Source organism: Notechis scutatus, chromosome 2, assembly GCF_049901735.1.
Source record: "Notechis scutatus isolate UNSWTSFEM ecotype Mainland chromosome 2, rNotScu1.2, whole genome shotgun sequence".
NCBI lineage: Eukaryota > Metazoa > Chordata > Lepidosauria > Squamata > Elapidae > Notechis > Notechis scutatus.
In genome coordinates this window covers 23,491,971-23,516,345 of record NC_142010.1, presented here as the reverse complement: position 1 = coordinate 23,516,345, position 24,375 = coordinate 23,491,971, and the positions used below count along the sequence as shown (strand labels likewise).

The window sequence follows — 24,375 nt, the reverse complement described above, 5'->3', positions numbered from 1 at the left end:
GATGTGGATCGCCATCTGGAAAGCTCTTCATGGCGCATGGCCAAGTCGTTGGAGGAACTGCCTATCTATTCATCTCTGATCCGAAAAGGGTTGATGTGCTCTGGATCCCCTCTATGAAAGAATGGCATCTAAGGAGATCTAAAACAGGGGTCGCCAACCTTTTGGATCTCAGGGACCATCAAACTCATCATTTTAAATCCCGTGGACCAGAGACCCTGGGAAAATGCCCCCAAAAGTCTGCAGGAAAATCCCCCACCCTGTTTTCCTACCAATCAATCATTCTTTATTTGTGATTGCAGGATACTGTCTCCAACTCTGTTGGGGGGGAGGGAAGGGAGGGAGAGAAAGAGAGAGAGAGAGAGAGAGAGAGAGAGAGAGAGAGAGAGGAGGGAGGGAGGGGCTGACTTTTGGCTTCATGCAAGGAAAGCAGCAGAAGCAGCAGAAGCAGCAGAAGTCTTTCTTTCTCTTCCCCAAACTTGCCAGAAATGAGTCTTTGTGAGACTTATCGTGCCAGTGCAGCCTCTTGGAGCAGGATGCCTTGCAGGATCCCAAAGACTCTTTCTGGTGGAGTTTGGGGGAGAGAAAGAAAGACTTTTGCTGCTTTTCTTGCGTGCAGCCAAAAGCAGAAGAAAGAAGCGGAAAGAAGCAGCCCGGTGGCCAGGCCAGGTGCTTGGAGTGAGTGTGGGCAAGTGTCCCCTCTGCCCTTTCCCCCCTCCGCTCACTCCTTCATGTTGTTTGCAATGCAAGCGACGCAAGCTTTGTGTTCCCGTGGACCATGTGGGCGGCAAAGCCTTGTGTTTCCGTGCAGCCTGGATTAATTGCTTTGGGGGTGACATTTCTCTGCGGACCACCAAAATTTTCTCACAGATCACCAGTGGTCCCCGGCCCACTGGTTGGCGACCACTGATCTAGAAGGTACAGCTTCTCTATTCTCGGTAGAACAGTATACAGGTAGTCCTCGACTTATGATCACCATTGAGCCCAAGATTTCTGTTGCTCAGCGAGACAGTTGTTAAAGGAGTTTGACCTCATTCTACGATCAGAAGGTTGCAAAAGGTGTCACTGCAACCTTCATAAACATGAGTCAGTCACCAAGCTCCTCAATTTTGATCACATGGCCATGGGGATGTTGCAACGGTCAGGAGTGTGAAAAACGCTCACTTTTTTCAACGTCGTCGTAACTTTGAATGGTCACTAAAGAAACTGTTTATAAATCGAAGACTATCTGTACTCACTCTCCCCTCCCCCTTGATATCCTGAGGACTCGACTCTGCTGCCCTTCCTTCCTGAGCAGGGTTTCGAAGAACTGGCTCCTAAGCCAGGCATTGAGCCAGGGTGTGTTATATAAGACCATTCTACAAGGGTTTAAGGGAAAGATCGCCTTCAGATTTGCTCTGTTGTTTTCTTTCTTTCCTTTTTTTAATTTTTTTGTTGGGCTGTTTTCTGGGCTCAGTTTTTTTTTTTTTTTTTTAATTCCAATGTTAGCTGCCCCAGAGTCACACCTGCAAGTTCTAATTCATGGAAGTAAATTGATCTGTCCTGTGTTGGATTTTCCTCCCTATGCCGAGGCTCGATACTAAGCTGGCAAGAATAGCTAACACCCAAGAAGATAGGCTCAAGAACCAGAATATTGGGCCGTACCTAACAAAATGAAATTCAATGTAAAGAAAAGTAAAGTCCTACACTTAGGCAAGAAAAACCAAAAGTAGACATACAGACTGGGTGAAACCAGGCTCAATAGCAGTAACTGTGAGAGGGATCTTGGAGTCTTAGTGGACAACCAGCTAAATATGAGCCAGCAGTGTGCAGCAGCAGCCAAAAAAAAGCTAATGCAATCCTAAGTTGTATTAACAGAGGGACACAATCGAGATCAAGGGAGGTATTAATACCACTCTATAAAGCCTTAATAAGACTATATCTAGAGTACTGCATCCAGTTTTGGTCACCACATTATAAAAAAGATGTTGAGACTCTAGAAAAAGTACAGAGAAGAGCAACCAGGAAGATTAGGGGACTGGAGACTAAAACAATTCAGTTACAGGAACTGGGCATGGCTAGTCTAGTGAAGAGAAGGACCAGGGGAGACATGGTAGCAGTCTTCCAATATTTGAGGGGCTGCCACAGAGAGGAAGGGGGTCAAGCTATTTTCCAAGGCACCTGAAGGCCAGACAAGGAATAATGGATGGAAATTGAACAAGGAGAGATTTAACCTGGAAATAAGGAGAAACTTTCTGACAGTGAGAACAATCAACCAATGGAACAGAAGTTGCCCTCGGAAGTTGTGGGAGCGCCATCACTTGAGACTTTCAAGAAGAGATTGGACTGTCATCTGTCAGAAATGGTGTCGGTTCTCCCGCTTGGGTGTGGGGTTGGATTAGATGACTTACAAGGTCCCTTCCGATTCTGATTATGTGTTATCTGTTATTGATAACTTATGGACTTTTGGGTCCCCCTTGCAGCCGCAGCCTACCTTCCAGGGATCCTGTTTGTGAGAATATAGGGTTGCGGAGATCCTCATGTTAAGCCACTTTGAATGCCTGGGGAGCGGGGGGGAGATGAGTTGGCAATCAAATAAATCAGGGGTCCCCAAACTTGGCAGCTTTAAGACTTGTGGACTTCAACTCCCAGAATTCCTCCTCCAGTCATGTTAGCTCAGGAATTCTGGGAGTTGAAGTCCACAAGTCTTAAAGTTGCCATGTTTGGAGACCTCTGAAATAAATATATAAACAAACAAACTTACACATTGCGTAGTGCCTATTGGAGATGTGAGAGAGGCGGCACCTGCCTGCCGGTCTCAAGAAAGCCGAGAAGGGGAGTTCCTGGTCTATCTCTGGTGGAAGCCATATGGCAGAACAGAATGACCAGAAGCTGCTTAGGAATGTTCACAGGAGGTGGTGAAAAAAAAGGCCTAAATAACCGCCTGGTTGTGTGATTGCAGCACACCCCACCCGACCCCCTTTCTGTGTATCATATGCAAAAGTCCACATAAAAAGAGGTGGGGCTTTGAGTATTGGGCTAGACTAGAGCCACCATCTTATAATAATACTTTTTTATTTTTTTACCTTAGTCTGTGGACATCCCTGGAGCTGACTAATGTTGATTTTCAACAGCAGCAGCCAAACAACTGCAAGATCTGGCCAGATGAATAGAAGCTAAACAGAACAGTGCAGGGCTCAATTTTCCCTCAGAAAACAAAACAACAACAACAAAAAGGGAAGGAAAAACCTATAAGGCAAGTCATAATGGTTATGATGACAACGCAAGCACAACTAAGAAGCTGTCCATGATTGTAATCTACATTATTAACCTGGTGATTCGCATTAGCAGTCCTTTCCCCATTGTCTTCCTTAGAGCATGATCAGTGCATTGAGACCGGGAGATCTCTGAGCCAAGGAAATGTTCAGTGTGACAAACCCCAGTCTTGTCACCTTTGTGTGGTCACACAGCAATGTCGAAAGAAGAATGAAGAAGATATTAACATTCGATATGAATAAAGAGAGGGAACAGAGTTGTAAAGGCGGATGATTCTTTGCCAAGGTTTCGGATATGCCCACTTCTCAGCTGACTGCCTTTCCAGTATACCTGTGTGATGGACTACAAAATCCATCATATCCAGCCAGCTGGGAGGGGGAACCGCAGTTGAATTAGAGGATGCTGGGATGGGATAGATAGATAGCACAAAGATTAACCACTGTGGTAGAAAGCAAGCTAGACACCGCACTCGTAAAGAGAGCGGTGATGACTGAAAGAACCTACAAAACAATTATATAATGCGCACACCCAAAGACGGGCAGGAGCTATGACAATCATCAGCTTACCTTTACTGAAACACACACACACACACACACAAAACCAGCATGCCTGCACACAGACACAAAGAAGCAACAAAGCCCAAGTTCTAACCCATATTGTTTTCTACTCAGGTGTGTCTTTCCAATTAAATAAATAAATAAAATCAGTAGATGGCATATTGACCAACCTATCAATTCAAGGAAAATAATCTGATCTTCCCTGCACACCTCCCAGGTGTAGAGAAGCCCCCCTCCAAAAAAAGCCTGTCATATTGTCCAGAGTTTGGTTTCCGCACAAAGCCCACAGATAGTCGATCCATTCAAATAAATAACAGGTGCCCAGGCGTGAGAAGGTGATGGTCAGGGATCCTCGCCTGATGTAGAATCCAGTACAGGTTTCATTGTATCCGCTCAAAAATCAACTGAACATTTCAGGCGACCTGCTGCTGTTTTCATTCATGCACCCAGAGTACGCTATACTCTCCCCATAATCTCTGCATTGGCCATGTGGGCAGGGACTCCTGGGAGCATCCTTTTCAACACTCCCTGCTGCAACCCAAGGCTCCAGGTACGCAGGGGCCAGCATAGGCCCACCACCTCCCCTGCACAGGGGATACTCACAGGGCGGGCAAGCAATGCCGGGAGGGAGGGAAGGAAAGGCGTCCAGAGAGAGAGAGAGAGAGAGAGAGAAGTGCCACTAATCAAGAGGGACAACTGCACAAGCCACCACCCTAATCCTGGGCTCCTCCAACCACCCTAAGTCCCGCCGTTTCAGCCGGGCTAACTACTCTCTCAAGTAAGGGTGTAAAAGAGGAGCGGTCTTGAAAACGGAAGATCGCACCCCGCCAGCTTTAGCAACTCGGCTTTAAAGGATGGGCGGAGAGGGACAAGAAGTCCACCGCTAATCCTACTCAACGGCCCTGGGGACGGACGGGCGGGCGGGCATCCTACAGCCAAAAGCGGACCACCAGCCCTGCAAGGTTGTCTCCGGCCGCCGCCAGAAGCAGCTGCGGGACCGAGCCAAGGCAAAAACACCCGGGACTCTTCTTAGCCGCCGCTGCTGCTCTCCGCAATAGGCAAGCCGATTGCGGACGGACACCATGCCACGCAGACACAGCGCTCCTCCATCCTTGCCCCATCTGGTCCTCGCCGCCGCCGGGCTCACTTACGGGGTGGGAGAAGGGGGTCCCGTCCGGCGGCTTCCCGGGGAAAGGTGGGTCCGGGCGGGAAGAAGAAGAAGAAGACGAAGAAGAGTCCTTTGCGGCCCCCACCCCGCCCCTCCCCGCCCTTTTGTGGCCGGAGCTTTCCAAGGAGCCTCCTCGGTCCCGCTTCTCTCCTCGCCTTTGCGCTTGGCTCTCCAGCCACCCGCGAAGTGTCAGCACGAGTGGGAGGAGCCGGGTCGCTTAGAAAGGGAGCCAATCCGCGGCCCCGGAGGGTGGGAACGGCCCGGCCGTGGGGTTTAAACTCCCATTAACGAAAGGGCTGGAGGAGAGAAAGCGCTGGGGCAGAATGCCAAGAGGGCCCCATTCATAAACTTCAGGCGAGCGCGTGTCCGCCCGGGAGTAACCTTTGCATTTAGGAAACGGCGCAGTAAACGTTCACCCTTGCGGCCCTGACTCGCTTTCTCTGCTTGCCTCCTGCTGCTGAGCCTCCTCTCCTCTTGCAAGGAAGCCGCCGCTCTTCTTCTTCTTCTTCTTCTTCTTCTTCTTCTTCTTCTTCTTCGATGCACCCGAGCAAGGGCGCGATTTCTGCAAAAGAGCGCGCTGCTGGGTGGACTTCTTTCTTCCTGGATTTCCAAAACCTTGGACGCATCTTGGGAATGAAATCCCAAAGGGGCTTTCCGCCCCCCCCCCCCCCCCGCCTCAACCCCCACCAAAGAGGCCACTGGGACTTTCTGGTTTTTTCTTTGAAGACGGTTTCGCTTCTCCTCCAAGAAGCTTCATCGGAGCTTGAAGAAGCTTTCTCGGAAGGAGAAGCCAGACGAGGCGCGTCTGCGAAGAAAAACCAGTCAGTCTCAGTGGCCCCTTGAAAAAGCTCAGATAACAGATAACCAGAGTTGGAAGGGACCTTGTAGGTCATCTAGTCCAAACCGCCCCCCCCTCCGCCCAAGCGGGAGACCCTACCTACACCATTTCTGACAGGTGGCAGTCCAATCTCTTCTTGAAAGTCTCAAGTGATGGCGCTCCCACAACTTCTGAAGGCAAAGCTGTTCCATTTGTTGATTGTATTTTTTTATTTATTTAGTATTTATTTGATTTGTCAATCGCTTACAAGATACAGGTATAAGAATAAATATAGTTTTGAATGCGTGAGATACTTATAAGAAAAATAAAAAAAACCAATAGGACAGGGACAGTAGGCACGGTTGCGCCGCTTATGCACGCCCCCTACAGGCCTCTTAGGTTAACAACTCTTAATGCCTTTTGGGCTATGTAGTTAGAGTGGGCTCTAGCACTTAGATCATTAGAGGTGAGTATTCCAAGGTCTTTGACAGAGCTTGGATCATCAACAAGGTCTTGACTATTCAGCTTGTATTTTATTTTCTGATTTTTTCTGTCAATATGTAAGACAGAGCATTTAATTGCTGAGATTTGAAGTTGCCATTTGATTGACCATTCTGATACATAGTCAAGGTCTTTTTGGAGGGTAGTAGTATTGTCTGTGGTGTTGAATAGCTTTACATCATCAGTGAAGAGAACACAGTTGCTCTTGATATGATCACAGAGGTCATTTATGTAGAGTATTAAGAGAGTCCGTCCTAAAACACTGACTTGAGGGACACTCACTGTCAGAAAGTTTCTCCTTATTTCCAGGTTAAATCCCTCCTTGTTCAGTTTCCATCCATTATTCCTTGTCTGGCCTTCGGGTGCTTTAGAAAATAGCTTGACCCCTTCCTCTCTGTGGCAGCCCCTCAAATATTGGAAGACCGCTATCATGGTCCTCCCCTGGTCCTTCTCTTTATTAGACTAGCCAAGCCCAGTTCCTGTAACCGTTCATGTTTTAGTCTCCAGTCCCTTAATCATCCTGGTTGCTCTTCTCTGTACTTTTTCTAGAGTCTCAACATCTTTTTTATAACGTGGTGACTAAAACTGGATGCAGTACTCTAGGTGTAGTCTTATTAAGGCTTTTATAGAGTGGTATTAGTACCTCACTTGATCTCCATTGTATCCCTCTGTTAATGCAACTTAGGATTGCATTCGCTTTTTTGGCTGCTGCTACACACTGCTGGCTCATATTTCCCGAAGAAGCTTCTTGGATGAGAAGAGAAACATCTTCAAAGAACATCCAGAAAGTCCAGTGGCCTCTTGGAGAAAAAAAAAAGCACCTTTGAGACAACCATGACCTAGATCAGGGCTCTCCAACCTTGGCAACTTTAAGACTTGTGGACTTCAACTCCCAGAGTTCCTCAGCTGGCAAAGCTGGGAGTTGAAGTCCGCAAGTCAAAGTTGCTAAGGTTGGAGACCGGTGACCTCGATGACTGAGAATCTCCATAGACACACTTGGGAACAAAAGCATTCTGTACCATTTCCATAGAGGTTTTGCTGCAGGGATGAATTTCTACCTGGGAAATTAGCTTTGGAGATCCGTTTCATTTTTTAACAGGTTCACCTTCCCTCCCCTACAGTATTCAGCCCATGTCTGTGCTTGTACAGTAACCACTGCCTTCCTGCTTGAGCTGGACTGGGCAGGACAGGTGTCCAACTGGTATAGTTACCAGGAAAGATCATCAGTTGAGAACTGGTAGCCACTAATATCTAGATCCTTACATACCAGTCTAGCTTTCTTCAGTTTAACATCCTCCAGTTGTGTTGGCCTATCCCAGTCTTTCAGCATTGGTTGAAAAACATTTACCAGGAGTTGTAGTCCCAACACAAGAGCAGGGTGCCAAGTGAGTTATGATGTCTCTAAGATCAGCTCAAATTCAGTAACCTTCCTTGTATTCCTTAGGTCAAGGGTCTTCAAACTTGGCAAGTTTAAGACTTGTGGACTTCCACTCCCAGAATTCCTGAGCTAACATGACTGGAGAAAGAATTCTGGGAGTGGAAGTCCACAAGTCTTAAAGCTGTCAAGTTTGAAGACCCCTGCCTTAGGTCATCTCCACCAAATTCTCCCATATTTTTGGGAGATATGATAACCAACACTGAAAGCCACTTAGTACTCAACTGCAAACTACAAATAACTAGAACCCATTTAACACACTGGCTTTTGTTTTTTATTATTTATCATTTCCCTCCAGTTCAAGGCAACATGTCTGGATCTTCTTCCTATCAATTCTACACTCATAGTAAGTTTCTAGTAGACTATTGTTTGGCAGGCTATTAGGCTAGACTACTGAAAGAGGACCCTGAACAACATGAAGGATAGTGATGCAAGCTGGAGGTAAACTAGAAATATTCTGAAAAGCGGAAGAAAATTGTCCAGTGAAGCTAATGAATTGTTTCATGATAATCCTCTGATATAGAGATTGAAAAAATTGTAAGACAGGACATGGAGATTTAAAAATATTACTTGTTTGGGATGGAACCTAAACAGAAATGTTGTTTTTACACTGTACAATTTCCAAGTTCTTTGCTTGTTGCCTTTATAAAGCTGCCAAAAAACGCTAGTCCTCTCTCTGCTTTTAATCCCGAGTGATGTGTTGAGAATTTATATCTTTGAATTATTTTGGGATAGACTTGTTTTATTTTTGTCCTTTTTACATCACACCCAGAATCTATAGCTTGAGGCAGGTGACAAAAATTGTAAATAAATAGAATAAGCAAACAATAATTCCTGTTAAAAATAAATCAAGAAAGCATCTGGTTTTGGTATCTGGAGCATTTCCCCTTCTTTCCAATATAACCATTGTGAACAGCAAAATTTATGTGACAATCCCCATTTCTGTTTTATCATATCTTCATCTCTGTGCCAATCATTTCAATCTTAGAGAACACAGGAAAGCAAGTGTTTTTTTTGGGGGGCGGGGGAATGTTTCGTAAAGCCAATATTCCACATAAACTTTTCACAGTCCTAGCCTGTTAAGGACAGCCAAGAAAACAAATGAATAGATTATTGAACAAATAAATGCAGAATTCTCACTCATGGCACAAATGACCAGCTTCAGACACATTCTGTGAAGACCCAGCTCTCTGGAAAAAGCTCCAATCCTGAGAAAGGTGGAAAAGAGAACAAGAGGACGACCAGCAGCAAGGTAAATGGATTCAGTTGTAGGGGCAATGAATGCATCATTGGGAGACATGAAAGAACAGGTGAGGAATAGATTGTCATGGAGAAAATCTATGCAGTTGCTAGGAGTCGAAAATGACTTGATGGCACATAATCATTCAACAGTCAATCATCCTGTTATATGGAAATCACGTGAGTTCATTAAATTGACTATGATCACCAGGCAGCTAAACAGCCACATCCAGCCCACATATTAACTTCACTTTTAACTCTTTGGGAGATGCTTTAGAGCAGCGGTCACCAACTGGTGGGCCACGGCCCACTGGTGGACCGCGAGAAAAATTTGGTGGTCACCCCCAGAGCACTGAATCCAGGCTGCACGGGAACACAAGGCTGCACCAGCCACATGGCCCGCAGGAATGCTCCCGCCCACTCACTCCTTACCTGGCAAACTTGCCTGCTAAGTTGCTATTTTTCCTCCCCCGCCCACCATCAGCTGTTCTGCTGTGCTGGGAGATTTAGATTAGCCAGAAAGCAGGAAATCGTTGGATTTCTTGCTTCCTAGCTAATCTTTAGATCTTCTCCTTAGGACTGAAGCTTCTATTATTCAGTGCAGAATCACTGCAAGCAAATTTTATGTGACCGACTCAGGTAGCCCATGGCAGATAGATAGATCTCTGAATGATTCTGTGAGCAACTCAATCTGCCTGCCTGCTTTGCCTGATTTTGGGTAAAAGTTGCTTTTTTTAATAAAAAATTCAATATTTACATATTTATATTTACATACAAGCCATGCCCAGCCAGTCACATGACCACCAAGCCACACCCACAAATTAGGCCACGCCCACAGAACCGGTTGTTAAGAAATCTGAATCCCACCCCTGCCTCTGTGTGTTTGTGTGTGAGGGAGAGAGGGAGAAAGGTTAGATCAGCTCTCTCTCTCTCTCCCCCACAAACGTCAGCAAGCCACCGTCAGTCAAAATACATATTATTGGTCCCCGGGATTTAAAATTATGAGTTTGGTGGTCCCTGAGGTCCAAAAGGTTGGCAACCCCTGCTTTAGAGTACTGTATAAACCCAATCGGTTTGATGAGCTTTTAGTTCAATATATTGGACATGCCCGCACAGAACATTTAACAATGAGTCAACATGTTGCGTGAAACTAGACATTCAGCCATTCAAATACTGTGCATCACCACCCTGCCTACAAACTCTGACCCTCCTCAAAGAATTGTGGGGGAGGGGAGAAATCAGACACGCCACAGCTACCAGTTGCTCCTGGATTTATTAAATCTTTGGGGATGATTCTGATCTTTTCTGCAAATGCCAGTTCTTGTACCTAGCATCACCATGGATGTATTTTTTTATTTATTTTCCAACTCTTACCCTAAAAGCCGTTTACGGTTTTTCCCCCAAAGCAACGGCGTTTGAAAAATCTTCACACAATGGACCGAATGTTGAAAACTTGCTGGTAAACGGGGAAGCAAAAGGAAGTCCAAACTGGGGAAGAGGGTTAAAAAAGCATTGTATATGCTTCGTAAGAAAACTGGGAGGGATCAGTCAAATCTTTGAAGGAGGTTAGTGGTGGAAGAAGTCTGTCCACACAACAGGCAGATATAATCCAAGCCAAATGCGAACATGTCCTCAAAGCCTCTTCTCCAACTGGTTATCAACACAGAATTAATTAATTAATTACCTCCCGCTCCCTCTCCCACTCCATACAGCACTGTATTATGATCGATTTCAGTTGAGAAGAGTGGGCACGGTCATCCTGGAACAAGTCGAGGATGCAAAAGGAGCCTAAAGCCAAAAGATGAAATAAATCAAGGAAGAGATGGGACAGGCAGGCAGACTGAAGTGCCCATTGCTTTTTAACGAAGACAAGCAAGGCTCCGGGGTGATGATTTATCTGTACCCAAGTGAGGAAGAGACGCAGATGGCCCTGTCCCGCCCTTGTGCTCTTTCATCACCAATCCGCCAGTTGTTTCATACAGTTTGCCTGCTTAAATGGCTGGTGGAAATAAACGCTCCCCAAATGGATTCAACCCAGATGCAGCTTGCAGGAAAAGAACCACGGGAGGCACAGTGGTTCATTTCCCAGCTTGCAAACGGCCCACGGAAGAGCGATTCTTTCCTATCTCTTTTGATGAAAGACTTTCAAGTTAGGCTTCTTCCCAGCTAATTTTCTCACTTTCTTGGGAGTTTCTGGGTGAGGTTGGGTTAAAAATACAGAGTGGGGGGTGGGGGAGGAATCTCTCCTTCCTCCCATCTTGCGTTTCCTGACTGCGCTTCTAGCTGTCTGCCATGTTGATACTGAGTAGTGTGCTTCTGGAATTGGTACGGGGCAGGATTGGGTTCGCTCAGCCCCTTTCCACCCAAATCGCGAAATCCTTTTCCCACCCCTTGGACCATTTGGATGTTCTGGTTGCTCAGCCCTTTGCTCCAGAACCCACTGGCATTTTCTCTGCTTGTTTCCACGGAGGACAACTCCTTTCTAGGGGGGGCTAGAAGGGAGAACGTGCAATATCCCTCAATATCCCCACAGGAAGACAATGAGCAAAATAGGAAGTAAAGACTTCATAGCTGCCTTGCAAAAAATTATGCCCAGCCAAGTAATGCACACCTCTTCCTTGACAGGGTTTGGATTGTAACTTAGGTTTGAACAGTGAAATGCAGGAGGAGGCCCTACGGATACGACAGGCATCCACTTAAAACCACCCACAGAACAGCAATTCTCCCCACGCCTCGGAACTTCCCTGGCTGTTCCATCTTAGCTCAGCCCTCGTTGCTGGTGAGATACGTCTGGTGCAGCCACAGAGTCAATAAATCGTTCCCAAACTCAAGAAAAAAAAAAAAACCCGGCCTTTTAGAAATCATGCTCCCACACTTGACCTTCGTTGTGCCTATATAGCTTTCAAGGTGCTGTTTTCCTTAACCCGAACAAAAGGAAGAGCAGCAGTAGGAAGGAGGACCAAAATAAAAAATAAAATAAAAAAAATCTAACTTCGGTTCCAGTTTATGCTGATGACTGATCCTGAAACCTGGTATTTGGTAGGTAAGACGAATAAAAGGTTTTGTTCCGTCTCGTCTTCGACGCCGCAGCGTAACTTGTCCCCCTGCAGGTGTCGAAAAGAGGGACCGCCGCTTTTAAGCAATCCGGGCGCTCATTTCACCACAGGGCTCAAAGCCACGCCCAGAAAGAGAAGGCACACAGCTGGAAGCCAACCTGTCCAGCGTCTCGGGCTGAAATAGCGCAAGAAGTGTGATGACAAACCAGGGAGGGAGGCTGCTATAGTCTACACCTGCGGCTGACAGTCTCCCCTTCGGCGGGGGCCTCGGTTAGGGGCTCAAACGGAGAAGCTTGGCCGGGCGCCTCGTGGCATTAACCATCGAGCAGCTTCAGGATGCTCTCGCGCTCCTTGAGGCTCTTCCAGGCTTGATCTTTCTCCTTCTTGGTTGGGGTGCGCTTCTTCTGCCGGGCGGCCATGATCTTGCGGAAGGCATCCATGACTTCGTTGTCAGCTATGCGCACGCGTTGCCGCAGCTCTTGCCTGTGAAGTTCCTCTTTGGCCAGCCTGTCAGGAAAAAAAACAAAACACACCAAATTCTTGAGTCATCCCTGGATCCTCGCCTCCTCGCTCAGACTGTTTACGGGTAAGTCCTTGACTGACAACGGTTCACTGAGTGACCGTTCAAAGGCACAAGGGCCCTGAAAAAAAAGTGACTCAGGAGTGGTTTTTTCCACACACGTGATTGTTGCCGCGCCCACGCGGTCACATGATCAAAATTCGGACGCTTGGCAACCGACTCGTATTTAATTAGACGACTGCATTGTCCCGGGTGTCAGGGCTCCAACAAATCACCTCTCACCCAAATCGAAAGTCTCTAGCCGCATATCAGGAAAAAAATAAATGGGTTTATTAGAAATTGCCATGTTGGCGCGTGGCTGGGTGCAGCCGATACTAAATCACATCATACATTTCCCCCTTGACCCTGGTATTCCCCCCACCCCCTGGATGTGACTTCTCCAATGGGACACACCCGTCTCCAAGGGTCATCCATCATGCTCTCCAATAACGTTCTTATGCTCCGACAACTTTGGGCTGCCAAGTTGACTGTCTACCTTGTTTTCCCCCACTCCCTTTTTCTGGCAGCTAAAAAGACCAATATCTTTTTAGTTGGCACTGGGGGTGACTGGGATCCCTTTTGAACAAGCAAAGTCAACGGGGGAAGCTGGATTCGCTTAACAACCGTGTTACTAAGTTAACAACTGCCGTGATTCACTTAACGAGGCAGTGTTGTGGCCTGCCAGCTGCTGGGCCCTCCAGCAGCCAAATCAGAGGAGGAGAAGGTGTGGGAGTCCAGGTCAGCATCAAGACAGCCTGAGAGCTCCAAAGGGAAGAGGGAATGGAGCTGGCGGAGAGAGGCGGAGGCAGAGACTGGGGCTGTCCGTCAGCTCTCAGATGGAGAGTCAACAGCCTCCAGGTTTGGAGGTGGCTGATGAGGAAGAGGAGGAACAGCTGGGTCCAGTGCCTGACAGGTGGATGTGCAGAAGGCAAGAGGAGAGGAGAGCAGTGGAAATCCGTGGGCTGATCCTTGGGAAGGAAGAGCCAGCACCACTGCTAACGAAGCCCCACCCTAGCTCTGGGGATAAAAGGCAGGGGGGCGGAGATGAATAGATGGGGCAGACAGCTACTCATCTTCCGGCCAGATGGACTTGTTAGCCTGCATTGAAGAGAGAAACGTTTTGCCGGGGCTGCCGGGGCTCCTAACAAAGGAATCTTTTGAGTTCACGTCAGAAGGTTTGCCCCCTGTTTGGGGGAGTTGTAAAATGGGCCAAAATTTACTTACCAACTCTCTTTGTTTAGCCACAGACGTTTTGGGCTCAACTGTGGTGGTAAGTCAAGGACTACCAATATTTCCTTCCATTTCAGAGAACAAACGTTCAAGGCAGTGGTGGGATTCAAACGTTTTTACTACCTGTTCTGTGGGCGTGGCGGGGCAGGAGAAGGATACTGCAAAATCCCCATTTCCTCCCCACCTCACTAACCTGCTTTCCAGCTCCGTTCTCCTGTGCGGGGCAACGAAAGAAGACCCAGCCGATCAGCTGGGACTCAATGGGAGGCAGAGAATAGATGGGAGCGGGGCCAGTCAGAGGTGGGATTTGCTGGTTCTCCAAACTACTCAAAGTTTCCGTTACTGGTCAGAACCTGCTGAATGCCACCTCTGATTCAAGGGTTAAAAACAAAAACAAAAAGCCAGCGAAAAACAACGAGTACCAGCAACACCAAAGCCGCCTCGAGGAGTGGATTATCAGAACCTGCCTCTGGTCTCTTGTCTCTCTCTTTCTCTCTCTCTCTCCTTCTCGCTCTCTTTCTCACCTGAGCAGCTCAACTTTCTTGGTCCGGTTGTGGGTACTCAACGCCTTGAGCTCAGCCTGTCTCTTCCGCAGCTCGGCTAACACTTCGTCCTCCGAATCCTCCGCCGGCCGGTCCTCTGACTCCAGCAGGCCTTGAGCAATAAGCTCTTCCTTGATGCGGCCTTCAAGAGATTTTGTGTGGGGTACGCTGAAGGGGACAAGACAACCGAAGCGGCATTACAGGTAGTCCCCGACTTACAACGGTTCTGTTTAGAGACCCGTTCAAGCTTACAACGGCACCGAAAGGAGTCTTTGGAAAAGGTCAAAGCATTGGAAAGAATTACCATGAACCTTGTTAAATAAAAATGGGGACATCGGGTGCAAATAGAAAAATACATACTATCTCTATAGCAAGGAAGATAAAAGCAGGAATGGTTAAAAATGGATTGTTTTATTCAAAGAGGAAAAATATAGTCTCATTTGGATATCATTTCTGGAGGTTGTGCTTGTGATGAAAAAAATATGAAACTTTGACTTTGGTTTTCTGTTGATCAGAACGATTTGTCATTATAGAAATAGCTAGAGTTATATTAATGTGTAAAAGCAAACAGTTGAGTCCCCCTTGTATTTCACACCCTCTTTTCCCTGCTTCTTTTCCTTCCTTTAATTTTCTATTTTTATTTTTTTTCTTTGTATCTCAAACCCAGGCTGTCAGCTTTCCGACAAGCTCAATGTCTTTTAAGTGCTGAGCCATGGGACATTCCCTGAAATTCATTAACCTGGGGCCAATATTACTATCATTGCCTATTTTTTAAGTATTCTTATCTCTGTATTATATAATACTGATTATTTTATGTAATTTACCGCCATTCTTATGTGCCGATATTTTTTTGTTATTCAGCTATTACTTGCCACTGATTCTTTGTGAGCCTATGGATGACCGTTAGTACTGCCTTCTTCTGATTTCTCATATGCTCCCGCTTATTTTGTCAGTGATGGTATCGGGTCAGCTGTTGGACTTTTGATTTTTTGTAAATATTGGAATCTCTTCTAATGATTTTTGCTTTCACGGTTTGTGTCCAAAACATCTAACATCTTGATTGCAGCATCCACTGGCTAGTCTGGTTTTACTTCACCTACCCTTGCTTTTCTTGAGGTCCAAAGTATTGTCAACAATGTTCTGCAAAACAATTTAAAGCATCTGTTTTTCTTTACACAACCTTTCTGATGGTTGAGCTTTCCTGGGCATTTGCTTCGAAAGTAGTGATGTTCATGTTACCGGTCACTATTCTTGTGATTTCTTTTGAGCTTGGGAAGAAAAAGTCAGCTAGAATTTCAACTTCTGCACTGGGTTTACATTACTGTAGCCTTTAAAAAATAGTAAACAGCAGACTACCTTTTGTTCTCTTGTCCACAAGAGTTCTCATAAATATTTCTTGCTTATATCTCATCTGAGGTTATTGGTGTTTATAGTTACAGTTTCTATTTAATGCAACGTTTCTTGTGATATTTTCTATACATAACTTAAATAAAAGTGACAACCATCAGCCTTAGCATACTCCTCTTCAAATTCTGAGTCATTTGTGTAGCCTAACCGTTGACATATTCATCAGACAAATTCTGCCCTGGACAGCTGAGGTGGTCTGATTTTAAGGATTATTCACAATTTGTTGTGGTTTACACAATCAAAACCCTTTATATGATCAATAAAACAAATAAGTCATTTTGATTTTGAAACCTGTAATTTTCCTGAATCCAGGCTGTACATCGGACAGTTCTCATTCCAGGGATTGTCTGGATCATAAAATCTTGATTATTATTTTAGCTGACTTTCAGAGAAGGGCAATTGTTTAATAGTTTAAGCATTCTTAAGACTGTCCTTTTTTGGTAATGGAACATAAACTGATCTTTTCCAGTCCCTTGGCTACTGCTTTGTTTTTCACAGCTGCATACATACACACTGTATCACTTTAACTGCATCACCTGGCAGGGTTTTAAATGGATATATTAGTGTATCATCAACTAATGTAGCTGTTGTGAGCAATCCTTTCTGGAATTTTTTAAAACTTCACTTTTCTGACTCTAACTTTGCACACATCATCAAACGGGGGAGAACAACAATTTCATGCTTTTCTTTCCATAGCTTATTTCTCCAGTTGATCTTTGCTTTGTCTTTTATTTGCCTTATCTGTTTATTTATTGTGCTTGACTTCATCTTTATATTTTCCTTAAATAATCTCTTGTCCTTCTGGTTCTGCGGTCATCCTCAATTCCTTTGCGTTGCTTATTTCAATGCAACTCCCTGTTTTGCTTGCTCTTCTGTGGAATTTAGCATTTGGCTGGACAAACATTCCTCCCTCTGCGTTGCCTTTCTCTTCACAGATTTTCAGCATGGCAAGCAGTTAGCCATTTTGTTTAGCTTTTGGGGTTATTTTATTTGTTTCAACTTTCATAAATGTCAGTCCCAGGTTCTTCAGCATCCTTAGCAAATTTAGTTCATTAAATCTGATCTCCGTTTACACTGTTTATTCTCCTTGCGTGCTACTTTTCTTCAGTTACTTAGTCTAGATTTTTCCAAAGCTATACGGATACTTATTTCGGTTAATTTAGACAACCACCCTTTAAAACATGACTAGGAGCAACTGAACAAAAAACATGAAGTAAATCATCTTAAAAATATAACAAAACATTACAGATTCCACCAAGGCAACAACCAAAACAATTATATATCAGACAGGAACGCCCATTACCCTGAAGGCCTTGGGAAAGGCAGGCAAGGTTGGCGGTCTCTGTATTCCAAGCAGAAAGACTCCATGAAATTTAGCAGGAATTACCTTAAATAGATCTGCTTAGGATTATACTGATATTCTGCAATGCTTCCTGAACAGCTAAACATGAGGGGGAATGGGACAAATATTTCAAGGAATGAAATAGGTTTTCAAAAAGGAAAGAATTGCTACGCTCACCTGAAGGGCTTGTTCTGGCTGCGGGGAGAAGTGCTAGCACCATCGATTGCAGAGTCTTTGCCGGCTATCTCAGGAATAGGCGAATCTTCAATAGGGGAGATGATGTTCTCCTAGAGAGAGAGGTGGATTGAGAGGATTACACAGTTCTTGGTTGTATAAACGGAGGCGCGGAATCAAAACCACGTGAAATATTAGCACCCCTTTATAAAGCCTTAGAGTTAAGACCACACCTGGAATACAGCATCCAGTTTTGGTCACCGCATTACAAAAAAAAGAGACTTTGGAAAAAGTGCAAAGAAAAGCAACTAAGATGATCAAAGGCCTGGAGTCTAAAATATAGGAAGAACAGTTGCAGGATTTCGGATAAAAGAAGGACCAGGGGGGACATGATAGCAGTATTCCAGTATTTGACAGGCTGCCACAGAGAGAAGGGGGTCAATCTATTTTCCAAAGCACCAAAGGGCAGGACAAGAAAAGAATGGATGGAAACTAATCAAAGGAGAGGAGCAACCAGGAATTAAAGAGAAACGTCCTAACAGTGAGAACAATTAACCAGGGGAACAGCTTGCTGTCAGAGGTGAGGGCTTCATCACTGGAGGTTTTTTAGAAGAGACTAGACAGCCACCTGTCGGAAATGGTATAGAGCAGGAGTGTCAAACTCAAGGCCCTTAGGCCAGATGTGGCCCGTGGGGCCGCCCTGGAAACAGTGAAGGACTAGCCCAGGGTGTCTCTGGCAGCAAAAACGGAGCTTGGGAGGGCCGTGCGCATTGGCCCTTTTCCCTGGCAGAGGGCTGCAGGAGGACGTCACAGCGGAAAGTGGAACCCCGGAGCAGGGTGTGTGGGCCCCCCGGGCTCCATTTTCAGTGACAGAGTGCTAGAAAAACAAACTACTAACAAAAGTGGATCTCTCCCAGCCCTGCTGGGACCACCACAGGTGCCCCCAACACGAGTGGCGTCGAGCTGGCCGTGCCTACCTGGCCACCCGCCCCCCCCAAAGGTCTAACACAACCCTGAGGCGGCCCTCAGTGAAATCAAGTTTGACATCCCTGGTATAGAGCCTCTTGTTTGAGGAGGGGGCAGAACTAGAAGGCCTCCATGGTCTCTTCTGATTGACTGGAGAGAAAAGGAGCCGAGACCAAGGTAATTCTTTTCAATAGGTCCTCCCTTAGAAAATCTGAGCCTGCTGGAGCTGAAGAAGCTGGCTGTTTTTCTTTCCTTCATTCCTTACTTCTACGAGTGCCTGCAGGAGGCGCTGGGTGAGTGGTCCAAAAGGGCACCCGTCCTCTGGCTGTTCATGCTGGGACTCCGATTTCTTCAACAAAGCATCAACATCTGGAGAGGAGGGAATGAAGAAGCAGCTAAGAACTAGGAAGGACGGGGTCATTATCAGTGGCAATCATGTGGCACTTTGCAAGCGAGCAATTCTGGGGTTCTTGCCATGCTATTAAAAACGAAGGGACTTAAACCTTCAACAGAAGGGGCTGACTTTATTCGACATACTATGCTCATTTTAATCGATGAACCTCTCAATCTCAACTGGGCTTCATTTCAACATCACCGACGGAGGAATTGTGGGAGTTGAAGCTTAGGCATTTTCAAAAGTTGCCAAGGTTGAGAAACACTGATCTGGAGCAACACATAAAGCAGAGATAAAGAAATCTCTGATTTTTTTCTGTTTTTGCTAAATGATAGTTCCCGGAACCAAGGAGCTGAAGTAGACAATAGGGCTACCAATTTTTTTTTTCACTTTCCCTACACAGGTGATCCTTGGTTAATGACTACTCGTTCAGCAAGTGTTTCAACTTACAGTGGCGACAAATGGGTGGTTCTTATGATCGGTCTTTAAAGTTCCAAAAGTTGCAATACTCCTATAGTCACATTATCATAATCCAGGCACTCAGCAACCGGTCTGGATTTCCGACTGTTGCAGCAATCTGCAGTTACATAACCTTCTCGCCCAGCTTTCTGCAATCAAAGTCAATGGGGAAGCCAGCAGGAAATTGGCAGCCATTGGTTATATGAGATCCTTAATGACCATGCTGATATGCTTAATGTCGGCAACTAGGAATTGCCATTGCTAAGTGCCATGGACACCTGACATCATAATTTATGACTGCATCCCATAACAGTGGAAATTCCACTCCTAGTTACTGCTATTAAGTGAGGACTACTTGTAAAGCATGACTTCTGCAAGCAAACTAACAGAGCTTTCTAGTAAAACAGCATCTTTAGTCTCTGCTATTCTGGAAAACATGCCAGGGAATAGCTCAGGATACCCTTAGTGTCCAGTTCGGTCAGAGGTCCCAAGATGCCTTTCTTCTTATCAGCAGTAGCAGCAGCCCGAGCCCCATCCTTCTGCTCTTCCAGCAGGTCTTCCTGGGCCCAGCGCTGGGAGTAATGCTTCCCTAAGGGTGGAATCTACAAGAACAGGACAAGGGTGCATAAATGAGAGCCAGCTCACACACCAGAAAGGGCAAGTATCTCCAAACAATTCAGCTGTGCCTCAGTGCATACATGTGGCCAAACGCTGTCCCTGTTTTTCAGATCTGATTCTAATTGGGCTGCCTCCATTCAACTCAAATTATTTTTTTCCTCCCTTCCAAAATTTTCTATTTTAAATGATTGTAGCGCAATGTCCTTATTCCCTAATGGATCTAAGGAGTTTTGCAGTGAAGGTGGGAGAAAAAATACTCTTCGTTCCCCATCGTGGTTCAGAATGTCATTCCATTTGTCGGTGTAGACTGAATTTCCTCAAGATAAGCCAGAGAAGATACTAAAAAGAGATAGCTAAAATGAAACGGGGAAATGGGAAAACGCGTTTTCTCCAGACAGGGAGCCTCAAAGATCAGGGCAAAAAGAGTAGCAAAGGCATTTTTTCTGCAGCCATCCAACTGTTGCAAACATGGGCAAAACCTCAAGCTTTTTTCTCCTGCAACTTTTCCTAGTCTTATGCCCTCCATTCCACTAATGGAACCAGCAGGGTTCCCTTTATCATTCTACAAGAAGCACTGAGGGGAATGGAAGTGAGAAATAAAGTTGGACAAGTGACTGGCCCAAAGGTGCTTTTTTTCAAAAAGCAACTGGACTTTTTTTGTTTTTCCTTGAAGACATTTTGCTTCTCGTCCTAGAAGCTTCTTCAGTTCTGACTGACTGGTGGAGAGTGGAAGGATTTATATTCCTTGCAGTCATCTGGTCGTTAGCACTCTTTCTGATAGTCGTTGAGGCCACTTGGAGGTTTATCTATGCCCTCAGAGTCACCTGAAAAGTATAAATGGGTGTGGAACCTTCTCGGAACCGCTGAAAGGACCGTGTTGTAAACAGGAGATAGGTGGTGTTATATCCCAACTGTCCTTTCAGCAGTTCCAAGAAGATTTGACCAGATGACTGCAAGAAGTATAAATCCTTCCATTCTCCACCATTCAGTCAGAACTGAAGTTTCTTGGATGAGAAACAAAACTTCTCAAAGGAAAAACAAAGTCCAGTTGCCTTTTGAAAAAGCACATTTGGGACAAAACCATGACCTGGATGATTGAGAATTTCCATAGATAAATGGGCATGTGATTCCCCCCCCCCCCCTTCAGTTTTGTAACTCTGGGATTCTTAAAGGAAAAAGGTTGTTCTCTCCATCCAAATTTGGAAATGCTACTATTTAAAATTCCTAGAAAACGTATTTGCTTGAGAACAACTACAAAGCTTTGACCCTCAGAAAATATTGGGACAAATCAACAATACATATTTTACAAAATACACATTTTAGCAATCAAAATTATCAGGAACCTCTGGGTCAGAAACAGACCTTCAAATACTGAACTGAAACACTTATTGTCTCTTGCTTGGTCATGCTGATTGGAGCTGTTAAAGTTGTAGTTTAGCAACATGTGAGTAACTTGCTCTGTGCTCCAGTAAAGTCAATATAGAATCCAACAGCCTTTTAGTCCTATTGTTTCACCCAATACAGAATTTGTCTTAGATCAAAGTACCACAACACAGTTTTTACATGAGGAATATACGGAGAATTAACTCAATCTAAATTTAGGACAGGTTGAATGAAATGTTTCTGCTTTTTTACCTTGTAGTGTTCAGCTTCATCTTCAGGTGGCTTAAGAAGGTCGTCTAAGGTACGAACCTCCTCATTGGTGAGGTCAGCACAGTATGGCTCCACTGAGGCCCAGAATCTACGAGCATGAACAGTAAGAAGGAAACAGAATCATGGTTCAGGAAGATTGCTTATAATAAGCAATATGACAACCCAACATAACACATTATGACTTGCAAGGGCCAGAACCAAGGGGGCCTCATTTCAATTTAATTGAACACATGTTCTGCATTGACAATAAATGTTTGATGAATTAAAATCTGGATTACTAAGAAGCTAGAACCTTTCCTAGTTGGCACTAGCAGTATACAGCCTTTCCCAGACAAGAGCCTCCAGTCATATGGAGAATGGGAATTATGGGAATTGAAGTTCAACACGTGGAGAGTCCCACAGCACTTATTCTGGTAGGGCAGTCCATGTAATGAGGGCCAGTAATAATTGCCAGATGTTAAGACAAGGGATGGCAAACTGGGTGGTATGTTTAGCTGCAGGCATTTTTTTTTCCTGTCACCTCTTTTGAATATAAGGCAGGAGGCTGCCCGTTCTTGCTGTAACTATTTACTGAACTATACACCTGTTTCTTCTTTATGTTTCATAATGTAGATACTTATGGGGATGATAGATACGATGACAGCAGTCACTTTCATAGTTACCTGTTAGGTGCATCATTTTTAGGAATACGAGGCACATCAATTGGATCATCTGAGAATTCATACTCTTGAATTTTAGGCTGCAGGTTCTTGGATTTGGGCCGCCCTGGAGTGCTGTGGCTTCCTTTCACATCTAGCTTCTGCTTCTTGAGCTTGCTATGTTTGATAGAAGGACCCACCTCATGGTCCTTGCCAATTTTCAGAAGCCGCCTGTCTCCTTTCTTGTCTTGCCAATCTGTCAAAATCTGATGAGAATGAAGGAAAAGGTCATATAGCAAGGTACCTACACCTATCTTGGAAAGAGGAAGCCAAAAGGGGGTTCTTTAGCGGGACTGCTACATTATGGAATTCTTATTAACATCAGAAGAGCCCTGATGGAACAGAACAATAGCTTGTCTACAATTCTGTGTTGTGTGGTTAAGCTAATGCATGTTGGAAGCAGGGTCCTTAGTGCTCTCTGAGGTTGGTTGTTGTTGTTGTTTTGCAGACGTTTCGCTACCAAAGTAGGTAACATCATCAGCAGAATAGAATTCTATATTGGCCAAGTGTGATTGAACACACAAGGAATGTCTTGGTGCACTTTGACAAGCACTAGATTAAACTAGCACTGATGATGTTACCAAATTTGATTAATAAAACATCTGCAAGAAAACAACCAACCTCTCAGCACCAATGATCCCATAGTTCAAATGTGAGCTACAATTGTTTTTTTCTATCACCATTTGGAAAGCTAACTTCTTAGCTAACTGTGACACAAAATCCTCCAGTAAGGGCACGATCATCTGAACTAGGTGTGACTTTTGTCTAAAAACTACACAGGTCTAGTTTTTCTAAACAGTTTCTCAGGTGATCTTTAAAGGCATGGAGCCAAATGGGCTCTGCCATCTAGAAAGCAGACTTCACTATATTCTTGCTTTCTGAAGATGACTTGCCTTTCACAGACATAAGGACTGTGTGATCCATTATATTTAAAAGAAAGAACAGCAACTGGAAGACTCAAGCTGAAGGGCCTTCTCTCTATGAGGGCTCGATTACCATCTGACCTGGGTTTCAGTCTCCAGCACCCGAAGTCGGCGGCTTGCAGATGACAGCAATGTTTCAAGCTCCAACTGTAACGTGTCAAGCTCTTCAATGCCAATACCATCATCTTCGGAACGGGCCAGTACAGCTGTATAGCGTGGGCACACTTTCAGATGGTCCACAGACTTGAAATCATGGAATTGAAGGGGGCAATCTTTCAGTTCAGACATGGTGTTGCCGGGCCTGAGAAAAGAAAAGGAAAAAGAAAAAAAGGAAAGACAACATGCAAACATGAAAAGAGCAACATTAACAATTTGATACCTAACAGCAGAACTGAGGAGGGAATGCAATTATTTGAATTTATTCCCCATCCCCAAATATCTTACCCTACATAAATAGTGGAGACAAGTAGTTCTTCACAACCAGGAATCTTGCCGAGATGGAGGCATCACTGCAGGCACCGTTGCATTGGGAAGAATCCACAGAGTGGAAAAACAAACGTTATTTTTTAAAACAAACGACGACCAGAACTGAAGGGCTGCTATGGCAAATGCAGGCTTGACAGGGTAGCTACCGCAGTCGAGATTAAGGAAGTGAACGATCGTGGCAGAGGGAAGGCGAAGACAAGGAATTTGGGGGAATTCTTTTGCCCAGAGAGGACGAGGTCCTAAAATAACGAGGACGGAGGGAACTGGAGCCTGATGCTGCTGCTTAGACAAGGATATAAGGAAGCACTATAAGAACTATGGACGGTGGAGAGACAAAATGATGAATGAGGGGGGGAAACAAGCCAGGAGGGGGCGCTGGAGAAAGGCGGGGGGGGGGAATTATTGGGCGAGTTTCCGGTTCCAGAGGCTCCTTCCGGGTTACACCCATACGGAGCGCATCAGGAAGGGAAAAGGGGCGACTCGTATCCCCCGGAGATGCAGCGGTCGAGCGCGAGGCTGACTCCCAGCCGCCATAGCGGCGAGAGGGGGGAGGGGTGACGGGAAAAGTATCACGCCGAAATCTGCCACACAACACACAAAATCTCTCTGCCCAGAGAGTTCCGCCCCTTCCGCTTCAGCGGTCGAGCCTAGTCATTGGGCACACGCTCCCCTTCTTACTTCGCCCTCATTGGCTACAAACCAACCCGCGGAGGGCGCGGAGCCGTTTTTTTTTTTTTTTTTTAACTTGGCATCCTCTTGACCCCACCCAGACCCTCTTTCTCCTGGCCAAATATGGAGGCAGGGAGGATGGGTCATACCATATTCACCGAAAAACGGGGGGGGGAGAGGAGGAAAATGAATGTGCCTCTATTCCTACGGGAGACGTTTCGGTCTCCTTC

At 45.4% G+C, this 24,375-nt stretch overlaps 2 protein-coding genes across 2 annotated transcripts in view; both read right to left on the bottom strand.

Moving 5' to 3' along the window:
* CAMK1 (calcium/calmodulin dependent protein kinase I) overlaps nt 1-5,165 on the bottom strand; it is a 48,030-nt gene extending 42,865 nt beyond the window's left edge. Inside the window, exon 1 of the mRNA XM_026682620.2 lies at nt 4,961-5,165. The gene's annotated coding sequence lies outside the window, so the exon portion shown is untranslated. The remainder of the gene's footprint in view (nt 1-4,960) is intronic.
* Nucleotides 5,166-10,223: 5,058 nt separating this feature from the next.
* TADA3 (transcriptional adaptor 3) lies at nt 10,224-24,268 on the bottom strand. The gene is made up of 9 exons (XM_026682633.2): nt 23,435-24,268; nt 23,072-23,291; nt 22,032-22,273; nt 21,352-21,457; nt 19,559-19,700; nt 18,511-18,614; nt 17,283-17,392; nt 14,339-14,524; nt 10,224-12,532 (listed from the first exon to the last, which is right to left on the bottom strand). The coding sequence occupies exons 2-9, from the start codon at nt 23,276-23,278 to the stop codon at nt 12,340-12,342; spliced, it is 1,290 nt and encodes a 429-aa protein (XP_026538418.1). The 5' UTR covers nt 23,279-23,291; nt 23,435-24,268; the 3' UTR covers nt 10,224-12,339.
* Between the last annotated feature and the right edge of the window lie 107 nt (nt 24,269-24,375).

What these genes read in the sequence shown, in the direction of transcription:
- TADA3 (XM_026682633.2), bottom strand. Translation starts at nt 23,278, where the DNA reads ATGTCTGAACTGAAAGATTGCCCCCTTCAATTCCATGATTTCAAGTCT. An exon ending in AAAAATGATGCACCTAACAG is followed by an intron (nt 21,458 to 22,031) that starts GTAACTATGAAA and finishes TCATGCTCGTAG; the next exon opens with ATTCTGGGCCTCAGTGGAGC. An exon ending in AAGAAAGTTGAGCTGCTCAG is followed by an intron (nt 12,533 to 14,338) that starts GTGAGAAAGAGA and finishes TTTTCCTGACAG; the next exon opens with GCTGGCCAAAGAGGAACTTC.